Source organism: Podarcis raffonei, chromosome 6 (assembly GCF_027172205.1).
Source record: "Podarcis raffonei isolate rPodRaf1 chromosome 6, rPodRaf1.pri, whole genome shotgun sequence".
Taxonomy (NCBI): domain Eukaryota; kingdom Metazoa; phylum Chordata; class Lepidosauria; order Squamata; family Lacertidae; genus Podarcis; species Podarcis raffonei.
In genome coordinates this window covers 25,933,706-25,953,390 of record NC_070607.1, presented here as the reverse complement: position 1 = coordinate 25,953,390, position 19,685 = coordinate 25,933,706, and the positions used below count along the sequence as shown (strand labels likewise).

General features: G+C 42.8%; 1 protein-coding gene across 3 annotated transcripts in view; it reads left to right on the top strand.

Moving 5' to 3' along the window:
• Positions 1–19,685, top strand: part of DPYD (dihydropyrimidine dehydrogenase) — a 503,241-nt gene that overhangs the window by 50,656 nt on the left and 432,900 nt on the right. For all 3 annotated transcript variants that reach the window (XM_053391713.1, XM_053391712.1, XM_053391714.1), the window contains exon 3: positions 17,254–17,336. In XM_053391713.1, coding sequence (XP_053247688.1) covers positions 17,254–17,336 — 83 coding nt within the window. The remainder of the gene's footprint in view (positions 1–17,253; positions 17,337–19,685) is intronic.

The following is a 19,685-nucleotide window of genomic DNA, read 5'->3' as shown; positions in this document are numbered from 1 at the left end:
CTCTTCTGGTTGGCTGGCTTCCCACTCCATTGAGCTCTGCACATTGTTGATCAGCAAGAAGACTATGACAGGCAAGGAGTCTGTCAGGTACATAACATGGTCCTGAGGTGTTCAGGGCTTTGTGTCTTAATAACAAGGCCTTGAATGTGCCCCAGCACAACCTGGCAGCAGTCTTGCATACCAGCTGCAGCTTCCAAACCAGTCTCAAAGGAATTCCCACATAAAGCACGTTGCTGTATTTCAGTAGCAAGGTTACTCATGGCAGTCAAGCTATTCCTGTACAGACAAGGACACAGTTGTCGTACTAATATAATAATAGTCACTCCTCATTGTGAAAGTTACCTGGGTCTCCAGTGACAAAGATGGGTCTAGGAGCACCCCTAAAAACATACCTATTGCCTTGGAAGAGAGAGGTGTGTCCCCATGTAGAAGTGGCAAATTCCCGAACTATCACACCTGAGATTCACTAACCTGCTGTGCCTTCATCTTAACAGGATTCCGTCTCCGTCTGTTAGCCCTCATCCTGTGCACCACTGCATCCAAACTCTGGTTCACAATGGTCACAACCTCTCCTGATTCATATATAACAGAGAATAGACCCTCAAAACTCCTATTATTCCCAGTGGCTTCACATAGAATTGTGACTTGTAGAGGTGGAAGGGATCATCTAGTCCAATGCCTTGCAATGCCAGAATCTCAATTAAAACATACATGAGGCATGGCCATCCCATCTCTGATTAAAAATCTCCAAGGAAGGATTCCTTGGAGTCTGTTCCACTGTTGAACAGCTCTTACTGTCAGAAAATTCTTTCTGATGTTTCGTTGGAATCTACTTTCTTGCAACTTGAAGCCATTGGTTTGAGTCCTACCCTCAAAAGAAACTTCCTATATCTTCCATGTATCAGCTGTTTAGATATTTGAAGATGGCTATCTTATCTCCTCTCAGTATCCTTTTCTCCAGGCTTAAACATACCCAACTCCCTCAAGCGTTCCTCATAAGATGTGGTTTCCAGACCCTTGATCATCTTGGTCACCCTCCTCTGTACACGTTGCAGCTTCTCAAGACCTACATACTTTACATTATGTGATTCCCGAAGATGATGTAAGGGGGGGGGGAGGGGGAGAGACCAAGCCTTAAAAATATCACCAAGCTAGGAACAAATTTGGGCTGTGAAGAGACATGAACAAGAATTTTTTTGAAAAACAATTAAGGTAGGGTTTTTCCTCAGGTACTTTTTGACCCCCTCAGAAGCTAAACACAAAAATGTTTGCATATCAGTTTGGCATAATATTATTATGTATTAGTTAAAGGCATGGTAAATATCCTATTGAAAAAAATCAGTATTGCATGGAGTAGAAGTTTTTTTTTAAAAAATATTTTACATAGATAGATTCTTGACTCCTCAAAAGCTACAGCAGCTTGTTCATCAAAAATGAATATATAATGAAAGGCAAAGATTATTGTAAAAACATACTCATATATTATGAATAATGATGTTATGTAAATTGCCTTGAGCTTAATGTTGCCTGTCTCAAGCTAGAAGAAATTCATGTGTTTTTAGAAGAAGGAAAAATATGTCTGTCTGTCTGTCTGTCTGTCTCTCTCTCTCTCTCTCTCTCTCTCTCTCTTTAATTCCTCTAAGTAGTTTGTTTTCATTTGTGAGGTCTAGAATCCTGTGGTATAGACAAGTTTGAGAGGAGCAGTGGGATCAAGTTCAAAGGGATAGAATAGGAATACAATGTTTCTATTAAGAACAGTGTTCTCTAGGGCATTGTAATCGGACATTTGTCCTATTTGGGCATTCAAACCTTCAAACAGTTCTCATTCTGTGAAAGGGAGAGTGGCGTAGCACTTGCTAACTTCAGTCTCCTCCATTGCATCCCCAAAAGTCTGGCTTCACTGTCATTCACACATTTGGGGTCCAGATCTGACCATGCGAGCTTGCTGTGCAATTCTAAATCCTGATAGTACAGGGTTCTAAATCACACTGGGGTGCCATGTATATAGTACACCCTACTCTTCAGATCTTCAGCCCCAGAATGTGGACAGTGATTACCATTGGGAGCATAAAGGTAGAGACAGAAAAGCGGTTGAGTTTTTTTTTGGCAAAGTGGTTGAGCTTTTTAAATTTTTTAAATTGGGCATTTTTCAGTTATTTCTTTGGGAAATTGGCAAAAACAATTTTCCTGGATATTTAGACAATTTCCACCCAGACACTGCTTGAGGCTGCAATAATCTGGATATGTCAAGGAAATTCTGGATATATGGCAACCCTATTAAAGGCAAGGGTGAAGCTCACTCTTCTGGTCCATGGTGCCTGAAGGGGGTTATCGAATCTAGTAGATAAAAATTTAATACATCTAGTTCTGCAAACATGTCATTCTATGGTATTTTGTTGTCTTCAAAATGTGTGTGGAATGCACAGTTAAGTCAACTGTGTTGTCTGACTGTTGATGATTCACACAGGTGCCACATGGGTTTATGAGGCACCACAAAGTAAGATATGTAGAGTCCTTCATATGCTGCTGTCTAAATTTTCCATCACCCCTGGCTATTAACTCTGCTGTTTGGGGCTGATGGGATTTGTAGTGCATAACATGGAAGGTGCCTTGTTGTCCACATGAGGGCTAGTGCATGGTTAATTCACTATGAGTTCAGTATCTGCTTGATTGTACTTTATTGTTTCCCCTTTTTCCTACTGTACAACCCCATTGATAAATTAATAAAACACATTTATGGGTGGTGGGGAGAAGCTCTACGCATGAATACAATGCACAACTTTTAATGCTGATCCAAACACCTCATGACTCACAAAGCCCGAGTGTCAAGAATTGTGACCTCCTGCCTGCTATCTGGCAACCTCTCTGCTTTTGCATTCCCAAGAAGGCAAGTGAACTGGAATTCTACTGAGACCTTGGTGTGTGGCCAGACATGGCTTTGGCCTGAAGGATTATAAATGGTGCAGGCCTGCCTGAACTAAATGATAGTCGTATGATTTAAAGCCATTTCCTTTCCAACAGCTCTTCATCTATTGCTTCAGGGTCATGCCCTCGCAGTTCCCACCCTCTCTTCCAACTAAATGTGCTCAATTGGCCATGACCACAAGGTTCCAGCTATTACCCTGGTAATGTGGGGGAGAGCACATATGGGGAAGAGACCACCTATCAGGGTCACCACTTATGCACCACCCAAAAAGAGGACAAAGTTTTGCTTAAAGTGGCATCTACTGATGTATAGGCAAAATCCGAATAGAAACAAAATACATCTCTTCATAGTGGGGAAGATGGTGATCAGGTGACCTGGTGTCAGGGACTGGCTGGATGAGGAAGAGTGGTGGGATCCACCTGCCCAAGTGCCCCCCAAGGAGGGCACAGAAAATGACAGCTTAGATCCCGGATCCTGGTGGTGGGACGCTGAAGAGCAGTCTGTAGAAGGGACAAGCTAGCAGGGGGTTTGAGCATTCAAGGGGGGTCAGGAGAAGGAGGGCCTTCCAGGATAGGGTTAGAGTCACAGATACAGAGAGGAGGCAGATGTTGGCCCTGCTACACAGCAGCAGGATAGTCCCAGTCCTACTGGCCCTCCTCCCACCCTGGCATCCCACTCAAGGAAAAGTCCTGCATGTTGCTGAGCAATGGGCCAGACAGGCCCAGAGGAGGAGCCCGCCCCTCAATGTAGCCTTCATCTACTTGGGAGGGATCTAGAGTGAAGGGCTAGAGGAGGAAAGGCATAGCCAGTGGTCAGTTTAAGCAATGTCTCAGCTGGATTAAGATGGACTAGAGCTAATTGCCTTCCGTGCCTTCCGTGTGTGTGCCTGCCCTGTGGTTTGTTGACAGTTCCTTGACACATGGATGCCTCCTCAGACTTCTGTCCTGGTGCTAACAGTGGATGGGCAACTCCAAGACCCCTATCTCCTTTCCTAAGGTTCCTTATTTTTAAACTGGACTTGGACCAGACAGATGATGGTCCTCTCTAAAGTAAGATGCAGGGCCACCCTGAGTCCTGTGTTGGTTTGTTACTGTACGAAGGCACCCTGTGCAGGTAGTGGGGAACAGCTCTGCAGCCAAGAAGGCAAGGCAAGCAGCAGTGATGTCTGGTGAGAGGCCTTTGTATGCCTGATTGTGTCCCATTTTCATTAGAGGAAGACTTTCTAGAATCTGAAGAGAATAAGAAGTCAACGGAAGTTCAAATTTTATAGGGAATAACACTTCCCTTGTTATGGTTACAAAGGTTTGCATGGGGAAAAAGAAGCTGGAAGGGGCTTTTAAATTCATAACAATGGTCTATTAGTCTGGTTGTTGTTGGTTTTTTAATAATTTTTCTTTGGCATGTAATCCTCTTTAATTAGATTCCACTCTGTTGTTTCAAGATTCCATAAACTGGAGTCTTTTCTACCAGCTGCTGAAGCAGGAGTTACTGTCTAAATGATATTCACAATGAGTATTTGGAAGGTTTACAATTATACCCTTGCTAATAAGTTGTGTTATTTTCCCCAACAATTTTAAGAGCTAATCTTCAGAAGGCATTTTAAAATTAGCTAAAATTCTGTCGAGAGATTTACAAAAATGGTTAGCATGAAGATAATTATGTCACAGTCCTTGGACTCCATCTCTGATTGTGTGCATAAATCAGAAAATGTCAGCTGTGTTTTCCCTTAATAATCATCCTTGCAGCAATATATTACAGTTTTAAATTTCTGTTATAATTTTGCTGTGGGTTTATAAAGCACTAGACAGTTGTTTCTAAAGTTTTCTGCTGATTAAATAATCCAAAGACTTCTCAAAATAACAAGTGATTATCATGTCTAACATTCTAAATATCAATAAGCAAATCAATAAAGAGGAAAAAAGAGCACACTCCTTGTTGAATTATAAATCCTATTTGGAAGGCGACAATTGTCTTTTGGAGTACAAGTGAGATTTTAAAAGGATGGCTTTGTAAAGCTTACATTTTCACAAGCATATTCTAAACTTGAACGGCTTAGGGTGTTGCATCGCTGAGACAGATGGCACCTTCTTGAAATTCAAATTAGGTGTTCAGAATGAAAGTTCTAGGTCCTCTGTTCTTCTAAAAGTTAGAACTGAAGAAGCCTATGTTGGGTGGCACTGTGCAGTGGTACTCCGGGTTACAGACGCTTCAGGTTACAGGCGCTTCAGGTTACAGACTCCGCTAACCCAGAAATAGTACCTCAGGTTAAGAACTTTGCTTCAGGATAAGAACAGAAATCGTGCAATATCAGTGCGATGGCAGCAGGAGGCCCCATTAGCTAAAGTGGTGCTTAAGGTTAAGAATAGTTTCAGGTTATGAATGGACCTCCAGAATGAATTAAGTTCTTAACCCGAGGTACCACTGCATAAAATTAGCATTCTTCACTGCTGCTTCATGCATCTCATTTGTGTGGCTTTAAAAATAGGATGCTGCCTTATCTCAAATCAGACTACAGTGGTACCTCGGGTTAAGTACTTAATTTGTTCCGGAGGTCCGTACTTAACCTGAAACTGTTCATAACCTGAAGCACCACTTTAGCTAATGGGGCCTCCTCCTGCTGCTGCACCGCTAGAGCACGATTTCTCTTCTCATCCTGAAGCAAAGTTCTTAACCTGAAGCACTATTTCTGGGTTAGCAGAGTCTGTAACCTGAAGCGTATGTAACCTGAAGCGTATGTAACCCGAGGTACCACTGTATTAGTCCACCTAGCCCAGAACTCTCTGAGTATGCCTGGCAACATCTCTACTGGGTCTCAGGCAAACATTGGGTACCAGATAATGTGAAACTGGAACTACTAGGGCTGAACGATAGCCAGTTCTATTTTTCTAGAAAAAAAGTTGCCAGAACTCACCATGAACACCTCCCTTGTTCTCTTAGAGTGACAATGGCATCCACCTGAGAGGTGCCGGAACTGAATTCCGGCAAGTTCTGGCTGGAAAACCCCTCTGGCAATATCTGGTTTTCAACATTGATATATAACCAGCTTAAAATTGCGATATACAGATATCTTCACCTTTGTATATCAGGGTAGGAAGTCAAATATTTTTTGTAAACCCTGCTGCCCTGCTCCCAACAGTTCTTAGGTTTTGCTTACTCCCAAAGATTAATCCAGTTTTATCCCATCCCAAAAGAAACAATGAAGGTTGGGGGAGTTTGTTAGAACCAAACTGAGAAAAAAACCAGTTTCAAGAGAAGGCATAATAGGAAACATGGTTTATTCAAAACCCAGAGTGGAAATTTTCAGTCTTCTCATGCACAAAGGAAAAGAAGAAGAGAAGAGTTTGGATTTGATACCCCACCTTTCACTCCCTTTAAGGAGTCTCAAAGTGGCTAACATTCTCCTTTCCCTTCCTCCCCCACAACAAACACTCTGTGAGGTGAGTGAAGCTGAGAGACTTCAGAGAAGTGTGACTAGCCCAAGGTCACCCAGCAGCTGCATGTGGAGGAGCGGCGACACGAACCCGGTTCCCCAGATTACGACTCCACTGCTCTTAACCACTACACCACACTGGCTCTGTGAATACAAGGGAGTGTGAATCCAAGACTGGTTGTGGCTCATACCCATTATGCCAACCCATGGTTTTGTGTTAGATCTGAACCCAAACTAAACATAGCCTAGACCATGCTACTGAGTGCAAATAGGTGAATAAAGGAATACAGTATTTAGATATTTGGTGGCAGCAGAGATTAAAGGAATAAGAAAACAGGTACCTTCAATAAGTGGCAGGGAACCTATCTAAAATAATAATAAATGTCAGATTTTACAACTAGAAATAAAGCTGCAAACCATCGCAATATGAGTTTCTCAAGATGGAAAAAAGATACTTATCCAAAGAGATAATATTGCAAAATTAAGGAGCCACAGTAGAATGAAGCACAAAACACAGCACATGTTTGTTCCTATCTGTGAACTTTGATCCTGGAACGGGGGCATGCATGGAGAAATGTGAGCAAAAAAGACTGGGGGGGAGGGAATTACAATTATAGCACAAATATATGTATGTCACTAGAAGTGAATGCATTCCAAGCCAGTGGAGCACAGCAGCTATCCCTAAACATGCAGAATAGATTTTATTTCTGAGATGATGCCCATACGTGGGTCAAACCACATTTACTTCCCCAGGAAACTGGGAATTGCTTAAAAGCAGATGCTCTGTGTGCTCAAGAATGTTGGCGATTATTTCTTGTTTTCAGATAGCTTTTTGCATACTGTACAGCAAATGGTTTTAGATCTACATGTTTACTTGCAGTTAAGCCCAGAAACTGAATGCCCATCACACTGGTGCCGTTAATTAGGTTCTGAATTAGAACTAAATTAATTGATGTAAACGGCTTGAAGATGTATTCAGATTATTTTATTTATTTAAAGATTTAGACCCCACTTTTTCATTTCTAAAATGAAAGCGCTTAAGGTGGCATACATAAGATTAATATATAAAAATAAAAAAAGAAAATACAGCAGTAATCAAATTTATAATTAAAATATATACAAAAAGGCAGCTGGTGAGAATCATGTGGAGAATACAGTAGTCAAAAGGACAAATTTAATTGAAAAGCAGATACATCTAGAGCTCTTTGGAAGAGTTAAGGTTTTCAGTCGATGGTGAAATGCCAGCAAAAAAGGACAAATGAATTTCCCTCCTTCTGAACATCACAAAAGCAAGCGGCTTCTCATTCTGTCCCACCAGCCATACCTCAGAAAGATGCCAAACGCAAAAAGGACTTTCTTTCACCAGGAGGGGCATGTACACTGCGTGGAAGAGGTGGTCCTTTAAGTTTGGTTTGTCAGCTAGATGATGGTATATCCAGTGGCGGAGGAACCCTCTCTGGCGCCCGGTGCAGGGCATTCCCATACGGACTGCTCATGTGTGGCAGCCCGTACGGAGTGCTCATGCACAGCAACCATACGGGATGCAGCACATGCTCAGTCCCTATGGGATGCCGCACATGCACACTCTCTTTGGGCTGCCGCATGAGCCCTTGGCCACTCTACAGCTGGGGGGAGGCAGGGGCCATCTTGTCACCCCCTTGAGTGGCACCTGGGATGGCCTGCCCCCTCTGCCTCCCCACTTCATACGCCCCTGGGTATATCACCCACCCTTAGGGAAGAATTAATCACAATCTTCATGCACTGGGCCAGTCCATCTCCAGCAGCCTTAATTAGCCAGAATGGACATGTAGCCAGCTTCAGGCTTCAGAAGCCTGCCCATCTCCCCAGGCGGCCCAAGTCGAAAAAAGACCCATCGCAACAGGAGAGAGACAGATGCCCAGAATGCATCAGTTGGTGCCACCAATGTGGAGTCAAAGTCAGAGCAGATGTAAATGACTTTGTACACAAAGCATCTTACACACTGGTCTCAGCAGGCCACCAAGAAAGCCATCACCCCCCGCTGAGGGCCCTGATGTAAATTCCTCTGTTTATCCTTGTTTGCTGAAATAATTTATGAAGCACCCAGGAAACCTTCCCAGAAATCTGATCTCCATACTTTGAAGGCTTATGACTAAATAACACTAGTAAATAAAAACCTCTGCTTAGCACAGTATTTGCTCCCAGAATGATGTGTTTTCTAATGAAAGCTACCTTTATCAAAAAGTGTGTGTGTGTGTGTGTGTGTGTGTGTGTGTGTGAGAGAGAGAGAGAGAGAGAGAGAGAGAGAGAGAGAGAGAGAGAGATTGATTTTGGTGTGTGATTAACATTTTGTGTTCTATTTTTGACAAAACTCTGAGCAGCTTGTTAGAACTGTGGTATATGAATAATGGAGGCCTGGTTTCAGAGGTCAACACTATTAGACATTTCCCAGTTACCTGAACCTCTGGGGTGGCCCAGGATTGAATCTGCCACAGTCTCAAAGTGGCAGCTATGCTGCCATTAGCATCCAATGCTGATGGTCCTTTCATTTCTGGTTTTTTGTTGCTCTGGGCTAAAGCCCAGGTGCCTGTGCTTGCAACTTCCATTCTAAACCCCCCAACCAACACTGCTTGCAGGACGCTTGTACAATATAACTCCAGTGTAATGCTACATTGGGCCTTGGAGGAATTGTTGGGGAATTAAAATGGCTTGTGTTAACTTGACAGAACACCTTTTGTTGTCATTGTGCCAACCTGCTGCTGTAAAGGGTAGAGAGAGAAGGACTAACATGTCAACTGAAATCAACCTACCAAAGGTAGTGAAAGTGCCATTGGATGGTATTCAGTTCTAGTCCTACTCAAAGTAAACCCATTGAAATTAACAGCATGACTGGGGCCTATTAATCAGTTTGGTTTCTGGAACACTTAGTTGGAGACAACCCATGATACCAGGCACTAGTTCCTGAAATAATGCACACGTATATTGTGAGTGCTTGTTTCTCACTGAGGGATGAGGAGAAAGGACTTCTTTCTGGTTACACGAACAAAAGAGGAATGTGTGAAACAACCAAAGCTGAAATGTGTGAAGAGTTTGTCCTACTATTGCTAGATCAGGGTGCTTGTTGTTAAAAAGTTGTCCTGCAGTTTTAACATCACAGCGCCATATTGGTTCATTACACCAAAACTTCATACAACTAGTGAAATAATGTTGTCATTATGCCGAACCACGTTCCCTAAACATTAGAAGAGCCTGCAGAATCAGGCCAATGATTCATCTAGTCCTGTTCTCACATTGGCCAACCAGATGCCCATGGGAAATTTTAGTTTAAGGGAACACAGCAGCCTTCTCACCCAGCAGCAATGAGTAAAGGCAGGCATATTGCCTCTGTGCACACAGCAGGGGTGCCGGCTCCTAGGGGCTGAGCCTTTTTGGGCTCCCCTTTATTTTTAGGGTAGGGATAGGCCCCTGCTATGACTATGGGACGCGAGTGGCACTGTGAGTTAAACCACAAAGCCTAGGACTTGCCAATCAGAAGGTCGGTGGTTCGAATCCCCACGATGGGATGAGTTCCTGTTGCTCAGTCCCTGCTCCTGCCAACCTAGCAGTTCAAAAGCATGTCAAAGTGCAAGTAGATAAATAGGTACCCCTCCAGCAGGAAGGTAAACGGCGTTTCCGTGCACTGCTCTGGTTCGCCAGAAGCTGGCCACATGACCCGGAAGCTGTACGCCGGCTCCCTCGGCCAATAAAGCGGATGAGCACCGCAACCCCAGAGTTGGTTACGACTGGACCTAATGGTCGGGGGTCCCTTTACCTTTACCTTTTAGGCCCCTGCTATGTCTCCAAAGTATGGAGCCAAAGAGTGGAGCCGAGCGCAATGTGCCTCCAGTGACCGGCTCCTCCTCCTCCTCCTCTTCTTCCTGCCACAGAGGGGAAGGAGGGGCGAAGCAGCAAAGAGGAGGTGCTGCCGACAATTAAGTCGCATGGTCACCCTGTTTGGCTCCTCCTGACATCATGCACTCAACGTTGCTTCCCCCCCCCCATCGCTTTCACAAGCTAGAGCCTCTGGCACATAGCCATCACGGCTAGTCCTTATTTCATTAGAACTAATCAGCACCAAGCTTCCAGCGTGTAAAAGAATGCACCCCCAATCTGGATGTCAGTGGGTCAAAATATTACTCAGGCCCTTTTATCACATTACCTTTGAAGAACTGGAAAGGCAATGCCAGAAGTCTTGGAGCCCATGCAGCAGTTGTGGCTGTTTTCCACACTCAACATTGGCTTTTAGGGAAGGACGGACAATACTGATGGATGACTGGAGCAGCTGCAATGTGCAGCGCAACTCCCCCCCCCCCCCGTGCCATGAAACGAGAAAGTGTGTGTTTGTGTTTCTCTCTCTGTGTGTGTAAAGGGTAATGTGAGATGGTGTTAATACTTCATCTGCAGTTAAGATGGTAATGTAAGAAGCTCCTGCAGGGTTAATGAGCTTAGAACTGTGCCTTGTGTTTTTAAGATCTTGGATTACACAGGAGTATGTGGAGAGACAAACAAGAAATGATAATGGCTCTCTTTGAAAAATGGCCGGTCATTAGCTGAGTCACTCTCTTGCACTGGCTGGAATTCACAAGGCTTTTTGCAGGGTGGGGAGGGAGCAGAGGTAAACGAAAATGTGGTATCCCTTTATACGAGCAAGGCTGGCGATTAATTCTGTTGCTTTCCTTAGTTACAGATTTAGTGGAATCCAAACTGGGTTCTGGGTGTTCTTTTGTCCTTAGGCAGATTTCTCTCTAAGTGATCGCTGATCTATGGGGGCCATTGTCACCAGCACCGTAGCTCAAGCTTTTGCATTTTGGCTTTTAAAAACTTCATCAAATTGTGGTGAACTTAAAGAGCCGTCTTATAGGGCAACCCTCCACTTACCAGTTACAGTGGCACCTCTGGTTGCGAATGGGATCAGTTCCGGAGGCCCGTTTGCAACATGAGCAGAATGCAACCCGCGCCTGCGGGTCACAGTTCGCCGCTTCTGCGCATGCGCATGACGTCATTTTATGCATCTGCGCATGCGCAAGCGGCAAAACCTGGAAATAACCCTTTCTGGTACTTCCGGGTCGCTGGGGGACGCAACCTGAAAACGCGCAACCTGAAGCAAATGTAACATGAGGTATGACTGTACACACATTTAATATGTGTGCAACTGTGAACATGCTCAACCGTGCCCATGTGCATTGCGCCGAACCTGGAAGTGACCTGAAAATGTCACAGAAAGGGGTGGGGCTGGAAATGGGGTGTTTGCAGGCTTTTTCAAAGGTGTTTCAAATAGGCAAACAGACCACAACTTTTAGTGACTTTTCTCTCTGACACCCCCAACGTTTACTTTGTAATTGTTTCTCTGTTGTATTTGCTTTGCTATCATAAACCTCGGAGTTGTGTGGTTTGGTATCATACAGCATTACAGAACTGTTAAGAGAGATAAGATATAAATACCGTATAATTATTCCACCACAGTTGAAACTTTTAGACCTTATCGAGACCCGCAGGAAATAACTTGGCAGAAAGCCACCAAAATGTCCCCCTCCGCCTGTGTTTTCATTTTCTACTTTAATTGCTGTTAAAAACTGGGAATTAATTACTTTTTATCTCCTTGTCTTGGAAGTGTCATAGGGCCAAGTTAGGCATGATGATGAATGTGTGGCTTGCTGTTGAAACACCCCACTCTTTCCCCAGTAACCTACCTGTGGATTGGCATCACGTCACAGACTGGTTGATCGCAAAGGAATGGTGGGAGGAACCAACTGGGGAACTCCCAAGGGAAGAAGGCTGAGAGCGTGGGGATTGGTGGTGGGACAATGTTGAGTGGTCAGAAGGAGAAGACTGGGAGGAGGTGTCTGAAGCTGAAGAGGTAACAGGGCTTAGTGAGCAGGAGGAATCTGTGGCAGAAATCAGAAGTCCAGAATCAGAGGCAGAAGCTGGAGCAGGAAAAGAGGGAGGCCAAGAGGCAGAGATGAGTCCAGCTGGTGAAGAAGCACAGGTGTCTCCTCATCCTGCTGTGACAAACGCCCCTCTCCCTAGTCTCCCAGAACCAGGAGTGGCATGAAGAGGCAGAGGAGAAGTTAGCTTCACGCAGGCACAGTCTCAGTTTGCTTAGGAAAAACTCTGGAGAGGAGAGGACTTAGCCAGCTGTGTACAGTATCAGAATCCTATATACAGGACATATGGGTGCTACTGGACTTTTAAAAAAAAATTATTTTGACTGTGTCAGACCAACACGGCTACCTATCTGAATCTAGTACATGCAGAGTTATGTACACACAGTAGAGAACTGAGATAGCACCTGCCCCGGTCCCTTCTGACACCTGCACAATATAGTTCCCATTCATGTTAGAAACTTTTAATTTTAAGTGAGTAAGGATAGTGCAGCTTGGGCAGTGTGTGTGTAAATATCCTCCCTGTTTACCACTGCACATGTTGGAACTGGATGGAGCTACATAAGAAGGTTTGTGGAACAGGAAACCAGAAGAGTGGGATAGACTTTTCCTGTGCATTATGGCGTTTTTACCTCAAATGAATGCATTTGGACAGTGGTGGTCAACAAATTATGGGGACAGTTGTGACAACATGTAGGATGCTTGCTTTTTTTGATCCATAGAGAAGGATGGAGTCAGGCCATGTTTATTCCTCCTTACATGAGCTGTCAGATTTGCAACCTTCTGAAATGACTCTGGTGTTCAGTATCTGCAGCGGTTTGTGGCTGTTGCAGTTGCCTTAAATGTCACCAGTCTTTTGCAACTTTTTGCCCCAATGAAACAATTTCAGACTGAGTGTTTAGTTTGATTTAGAGATGCCTCCTCCTGCTTCTTTTTACCATTGGTGCTATTATGCCTTAGGGTAGAAGACTGCAGAGGGTTTTGTTGTTGATGTTATTCTTTACAAAATAGTCCTTGGAATAACTTGTCACTACAGTTATGAAAACTGTTTCTTGCGTCAACTCTCTCAGGAAGGTTTTTTCTCCAGTATGTTTGAGAATTCAATAAGGCAGCAGGCTGCTTTTTTTTGCATTTTATATTATTACTTTGTGCACAAATGCAGCATAGTTGTTCATCAATATAAAAAACACTAAATATTGTCAAATGGAACCAACTCTATCTTCTGGTTGCAAAGAGTAAAGGCACAGGAGTAGTCTTCCTGCAGCCTTTACAAAGGTGAATAATATATTGCTGATGAGGAACAGAAAACATATGAGACTAAACAGAGGACAGAACTAATGTGTGATTTATTTTTTTAAAAATGGCCTTGCAGATTCCTTGAAAAAGAGATGAAAGAAAAGAACTCCTAACACAGCCTTGCTTCAAATATCCTTTGCTGATTTGGTAATTATGTCTTAGCAGTGTCAGTAGAGTAGCATGATGTTTAATAGTGTATATTAAAATGTCTGTAGCATTATCTCAAAAGTTATAACAAGCTAATTTTGACGTTAGCTGGGCAAGTTGATAAGGCCTTTTTAATAAAGTGATATAAAGGGGCTTGGGTAATTATTTTTCATTCATGTTTGTCTTTTAAAGAACCGAGCTATCTGTCATAATTTCACAATAGCCAAAGACAGGGCATCATTAGGAAATGGCTGCAGGATTGGCAGAATGGGCGACATTATGTAAATACGTGTGTACCATCCTCTTCTAGGCAGAACACATTTAGCACACAGATTGTACCATGCGTCTAAATATTATAAAGAATCATAAAACGCAAGTAAAGGAATAGAAATGGGAAGAAGCCTTATGGATGGTTCTGGGTTGCTGTACTAAAATTTGTGGAGAAATGTTTCAGAGCTATCAACCACTTTCAGATCTTTTGCTGTTGTTAAATTCTGTTGTTGTTTTAATCAATAAGCTTAAATAAACTTGTGTGTTTCCAAAATGTAAATAGCACCTTTGTTCAGACAGGATATTTTCAGGGGCAGCATGGAGGCTGTGGAACTCCTTGACAGTTGAAATCTGCCACCTCACTCCTTTGTTGGTTGGTTGTAGGTAATGACTGAAGACGAGAGCTCGCTTGAGAAATTTTGCTGCCTGCGATAGAGGAATAAATGGCACCCTTTTCCCTGCTGAGGTGAAGATGTATGGTGCCCACAGCTGGCCGAACTATTTTTGCAAAAAATGGGACACAATATCACGTGTCTCTCTCTGCCTTCTTGGCAGTAAGAATGCAAAGATAATAAACCATGGAGCAATTTTCTGCCCTTCCATGATATCCCAAATTAACTAAATGGTAGGGCCAGGCTTGCAAAGACCCTTTTGTTTTAATTTGCTTTGAAAATATAATTGTGGCTCCTAGCTTTGAGATTACTGTTGACTGCATTAACAAGCTGCATTGGTTTTTTGTTTTGTTTTCCATTTTAACAATCTGGGCTGTTTCAATGCTTGGTTTTCTAGCTCGGATTATTATTGATGTGCTTCTGCTTAGATGTTCTTCATTTTGTAAGGTGCTGTCATTGCCTTCCATTAGTAAAAAAAAGGGATAGGAATAATAAGGTTGCTGGACTTAAGGTGCCACCCCTTCTTCAAAGATTTTGCTATTTCGCAGCATAAAACGTCAACTCATTAAACTGGTGAGGAGCTGACAGGGATGGCCTGTTCAGTTTCGCTGCCTGAAAAAACCATGTAGACAGTCCCGATCCCATAGGGGCAAATGCTTCTCTCACACTGAATCCGTTGAGTGCAATCGGGCTCCTAAGTTTGACGGGGGTCATGAATGGTGGCCACAGGAAGGATTTTCAAGCGCCTTAGAACTGTGACATGTCTAACTCCGAACCTTCCAAATGACCTTTCTCTCCATGTTGCTCCAAGAAGCCGTCTTGAGAATGAGGCCTTGTTGAAACTTGCAACCCATGCAGTAGTTTGCTTTTCTTTTACATGTCTAGGATGTCACCTATTCATTTCAAGACTCATTTTAGATGTCACTCATAGTTTACACTTATGGAAACTTTATAGGGCTGCAAAGCATACCAATTTATCATATGTATATGTTTGTGTGTGTTTTGTGTGTGTGTGTGTGTATTGAAATACTTTATTGTCACTTGTACAACTTGTATACAGTGAGATTAGATAAATAAATAAATAATATTTAATTTTTTAAAATTTAATTAAATATTTAATATTTAATAATAAATAAATAAGAAATAAAAGATAAGCTCTTTTAGTCTTAATTCTCCTCGTTTACTGATATATATACTGGTATATATACAGTGTGTGTGTGTATATATACACACACTCTCTCTCTATATCTGTGTGTATGTGTGTAGATAGCTATCATATGATATGTGATATGATATGGTATAAAATGCCACAGTTTTAATACTGAAGGGAGGAGATTGGAAATTTTCTGGGGATTATTATGAAGATCCATATTGCAAATATACCATACATACTGTCAGGGAACTGCCATCGGAACTAGAGGAGGAGGCGAGGCCCCACAACGATGCTGGAGAGGGGCCAAGCAGGGAGAGAGGCAAGTCTCCTGTTGGGGAAGAAAATCAGCGCTACACCAGGGATAGAGGGGGGCCAATGGGAGAAGCAGAGAGCAGGCTCCGGGACTCTTCACTGGACACCAGCGGGGAGAGCACAGGTCCTCCGCTACCCATGCCCTCCCTGCGCAGAAGACTTCCGCGCAGGGAGAGTAGGAGGAGACTGGGCGTCAAACAACTTTTATGTTGAAAAAGGTTTAAGAAACGCCCACTGACGGATTCTGCCAGCGACTGAACAGCCACGGAGTGGATGGCTGTCCAGCGAGAAATGGTTTAACCAGCCAACCTAGCCCAGAGCGGCGGCTATTTACGCACAAGCAACCCCTAAAGCCATTACACATACATATTCTGATTAGGGGAGATCATGTTTGCTTGTTTATGAAGAGGTTATAGCTGTTCTCTGTTTCTGCAATAATTCTACAGTGTACCTGAAATCATTAAACATTGATTTTCTGCTCATACCTGAGAGTCTGATTATGTTTTGGGATGGGGAGCAGTGTTGCTCTGTAATGTCAAACTCTAGGATCTCATCCCAAAAGGAGACCCTTATTCTCCTCAAGGAGTTCCAGTTCTCAGAGTGGTTTAATAATAAATTCCTCTTTCCAGGGAACTTTGGGAATTGTAGCTCTGTGAGGGAAACGGTCTCAGCACCATTGACAAACCACAGCTCCTGGGATTCTTGGGGGGGGGAGCCTTGCTTAAACTGTTTAAACTGGTGTGATACTGCTTTAGAGGTACTGTCCAGACAGGGCCTTACAGAGCTTTCTCTTCACTCATCAGATATTGAATTTATTGCATCTTGCTTTCAAGTGTGTGTGTATGTTTAAATGAAATAAAGTTAGTTGGTGGCAGTTTCAGCAAATCAGGTGCTCTGTAATAACTTTTGGAATTTAGAGTTTTTGGTTTTCCTGGACACTTGCTCCCGCTGAATCAGTACAAAACATGATTCGTTATCGTTATATTTAAGGCATTTCCTTCGCATGCAATAAACATATGCATCTTTATTGGGCCTATCTGATGGCACCTCTTTCATTGGAAAATGACACACACAAAAAAGATAATACACATTTGTTCTTCTTGCTTGGGTTGTGGGAACAAAACCGATAGGAGGAAATTTTATCTCTCACATTATGGAATGTTGATAAGAGAATTGCCATGGCAACCATATCATAAGCTTCTTTCGTACTTTGTTGCTGAGTTCACAGTGTCATTTTTAATTACTCCTATGCAATTAAAAGCAAAAATGAGTAATTTGTGTGAATATGTAATCAATATAATCAGCTATGTTTGCACTGAGAGTGAATGTGGGCAATTTATCTAACTAGAATGAGGGCTTCACCCAACTTGGAAATTCCGCTTTTTTAATGTGGATTCTCCTGGTTTTTTTTATTATTGTTGTTGCAGAACTGTGAAAAGCTGGAAAATAATTTTGATGACATCAAGCACACGACTCTTGGTGAGCGAGGAGCACTTCGAGAAGCAATGAGGTAAGTCTGGGTCACCATGGCAACAGTCACAGATGTGGTAAAGAAAGAGTCATTCTTCATTATTGGGGGAACAAATGAGTTCATTGCCACCATTCAGCTCTATTCTCTAAGGTATTAATTTGTCAGCGGAGAGGCTTCCCTTGAGGCTGTACTTTGGTTTTGAAGCTGCGCGAATGCTAAGCCTCTCTGCACACTAAAAAATGCAAATGTTTAATTTGTTACTAAAAATGCTTAAGGGGGTGCCTTGTTTTATATTTATACTAAACTGTGTGAATGAATGAAGATTGTTCATCCAAATTGTGCAAGTATTAAGGAAATTGTACAGCGATTTCTTTCTTTCTTTATGCGTTTGTGGTTTTTTTGCTCCTAATTTGTATTTAATTTTCAGGATATAGCAGCCCATGTAATTTCTTTTCTATTAGACTTTAATGGGATTATACTACTGTATGTGAAAATGAATGACCTCCTCCATTCAAAGAGAGAAAGTGCTTTTCTTGATTTTCCACTTTTATGATCGCAGGAGTTCGTACAGCTCTGCTTATTCACTCAGGTCCCAGGACATGGGATGGGACATATTAAAGGTGATGGGGATCTTAAGCGAGCATTGCAAGGATGTCTGGCAAATACACCAGTACAAATACTATGGCCACTGAAACTATTTTGTGAATGAAAAGCTGATACACCCATCCAAGATCTTTTCCCATTTTGTGTGCTCTGATGGTTTCCACTCACATGGAGAGTACAACACATTTATTTAGCTCCTTAGACCATTTCTATATAGCTTAATATGTAGGAAATGTCTCTAGGCATTGGACAGAAAGCTCAAACAACAGCAGCAACTAATATTATAAAATAATTAGTAGTCATTACACATCTTAGCCTCCTGGCTCTCATGCAGGACTCCACTCAGGTATTCTGGTTCCACCCGGGGTCCAGATAAACTCATAGATCAACTCCAGAATCTCACAATGAAGAAGAGAGTTCCTGGAACCCTCTTGACATCTCCCAGGTCTCTCACCATAGACTTGCTTTTGGTTGATGGAGTTTCCTCAGGCTGCTTACAGTTGTGTCCTATTCAGCACTCAGTTTGCTTCATTGCACAGATTCCAGGTTACAGCAGGTTTGGTCTGGTGAATTTTCCAGGGTATCCAGAGGATAGCAGAATTATGACACTCCTCCACCCATAATTCTTTCTCTGCCTCTGCATGCTTATCCTCTTCCCCACTTCTCTTCTCCCCAAACATGGGTCCAGATTGTACATAATGCTAAGCCAAACCATGGCTATCTGAGCATGTGGGTATTCATAACAGAAACCCCATCCACTTTCTTCCTCTCCTGGTGGTCCTGCTACCATGCTACCTGAAGCTAAGCCATAATTTGGCTCTAATGGTACATTTGAACCTGGGTTTGTGGTTTGTCTCATTCCAGACAAACCACAAGTTGTAGTCAAGGTTTGTTATTGTCTTACCACTCCCAGTTTGTCAGGGGAGAAAAACCTTGAGCTTAGTTTTGAATGTACCACTAAGCCAAACTTAGCCCAGCAGCAGGAGAATTTGGAAAGATGCCATAATTTAATGCATTCAAGCTAGGACATTATTTAGCTTAGCATTACTTGTGAACTGGGCCATGACTTGTTATGTCCGGGTATAGCCACCATCTCTGTGTTTCAGCTGCCACGGTCACTGAAGTTGCTTCCAGTAGCTGTATCTACAGATTACTTAAATTGCTTGTTACGTTTTTAAGTGTGAAGTGGAACCCAATTTTCCCCCCTATCCCAGCTTTAAAGTACCGTGGTACCTTGGGTTACAGACACTTCAGGTTACAGACTCTGCTAACCCAGAAATAGTACCTCGGGTTAAGAACTTTGCTTCAGGATGAGAACAAAAATGTGGCAGCAGTGCAGCAGCAGCGGGAGGCTCCATTAGCTAAAGTGGCACCTCAGGTTAAGAACGGTTTCAGGTTAAGAACGGACCTCCAGAACGAATTAAGTTCTTAACCTGAGGTACCACTGTATCACTTTACCATTCAGATATCAGTTCCTACTTTCGTATTCTCACTCCCTTATGGTGCATCCTAAAGCAGGTTTCTTCACCCTGGAATAAACCATTACAGAAGCTAAGCAGTAAGGGTAGCGGTGGGGGGACAGAGGCCAGTGCATGTATACTGTAATGAAAATGTCCGGTAGTACTGCATTGGTTATTTGCAGGAAAACAAGGATGTGCATTACCATATCTAGTCAACGTGCCTGTGATGAGCCTAGTGTTAAAAGACATAAGTTTGTGCAACTGCTTTTTAAGGAGAAGAAGGGAAAAAAATGAGAAGTGCCAAAATTCTGGTGTGCACAGAATT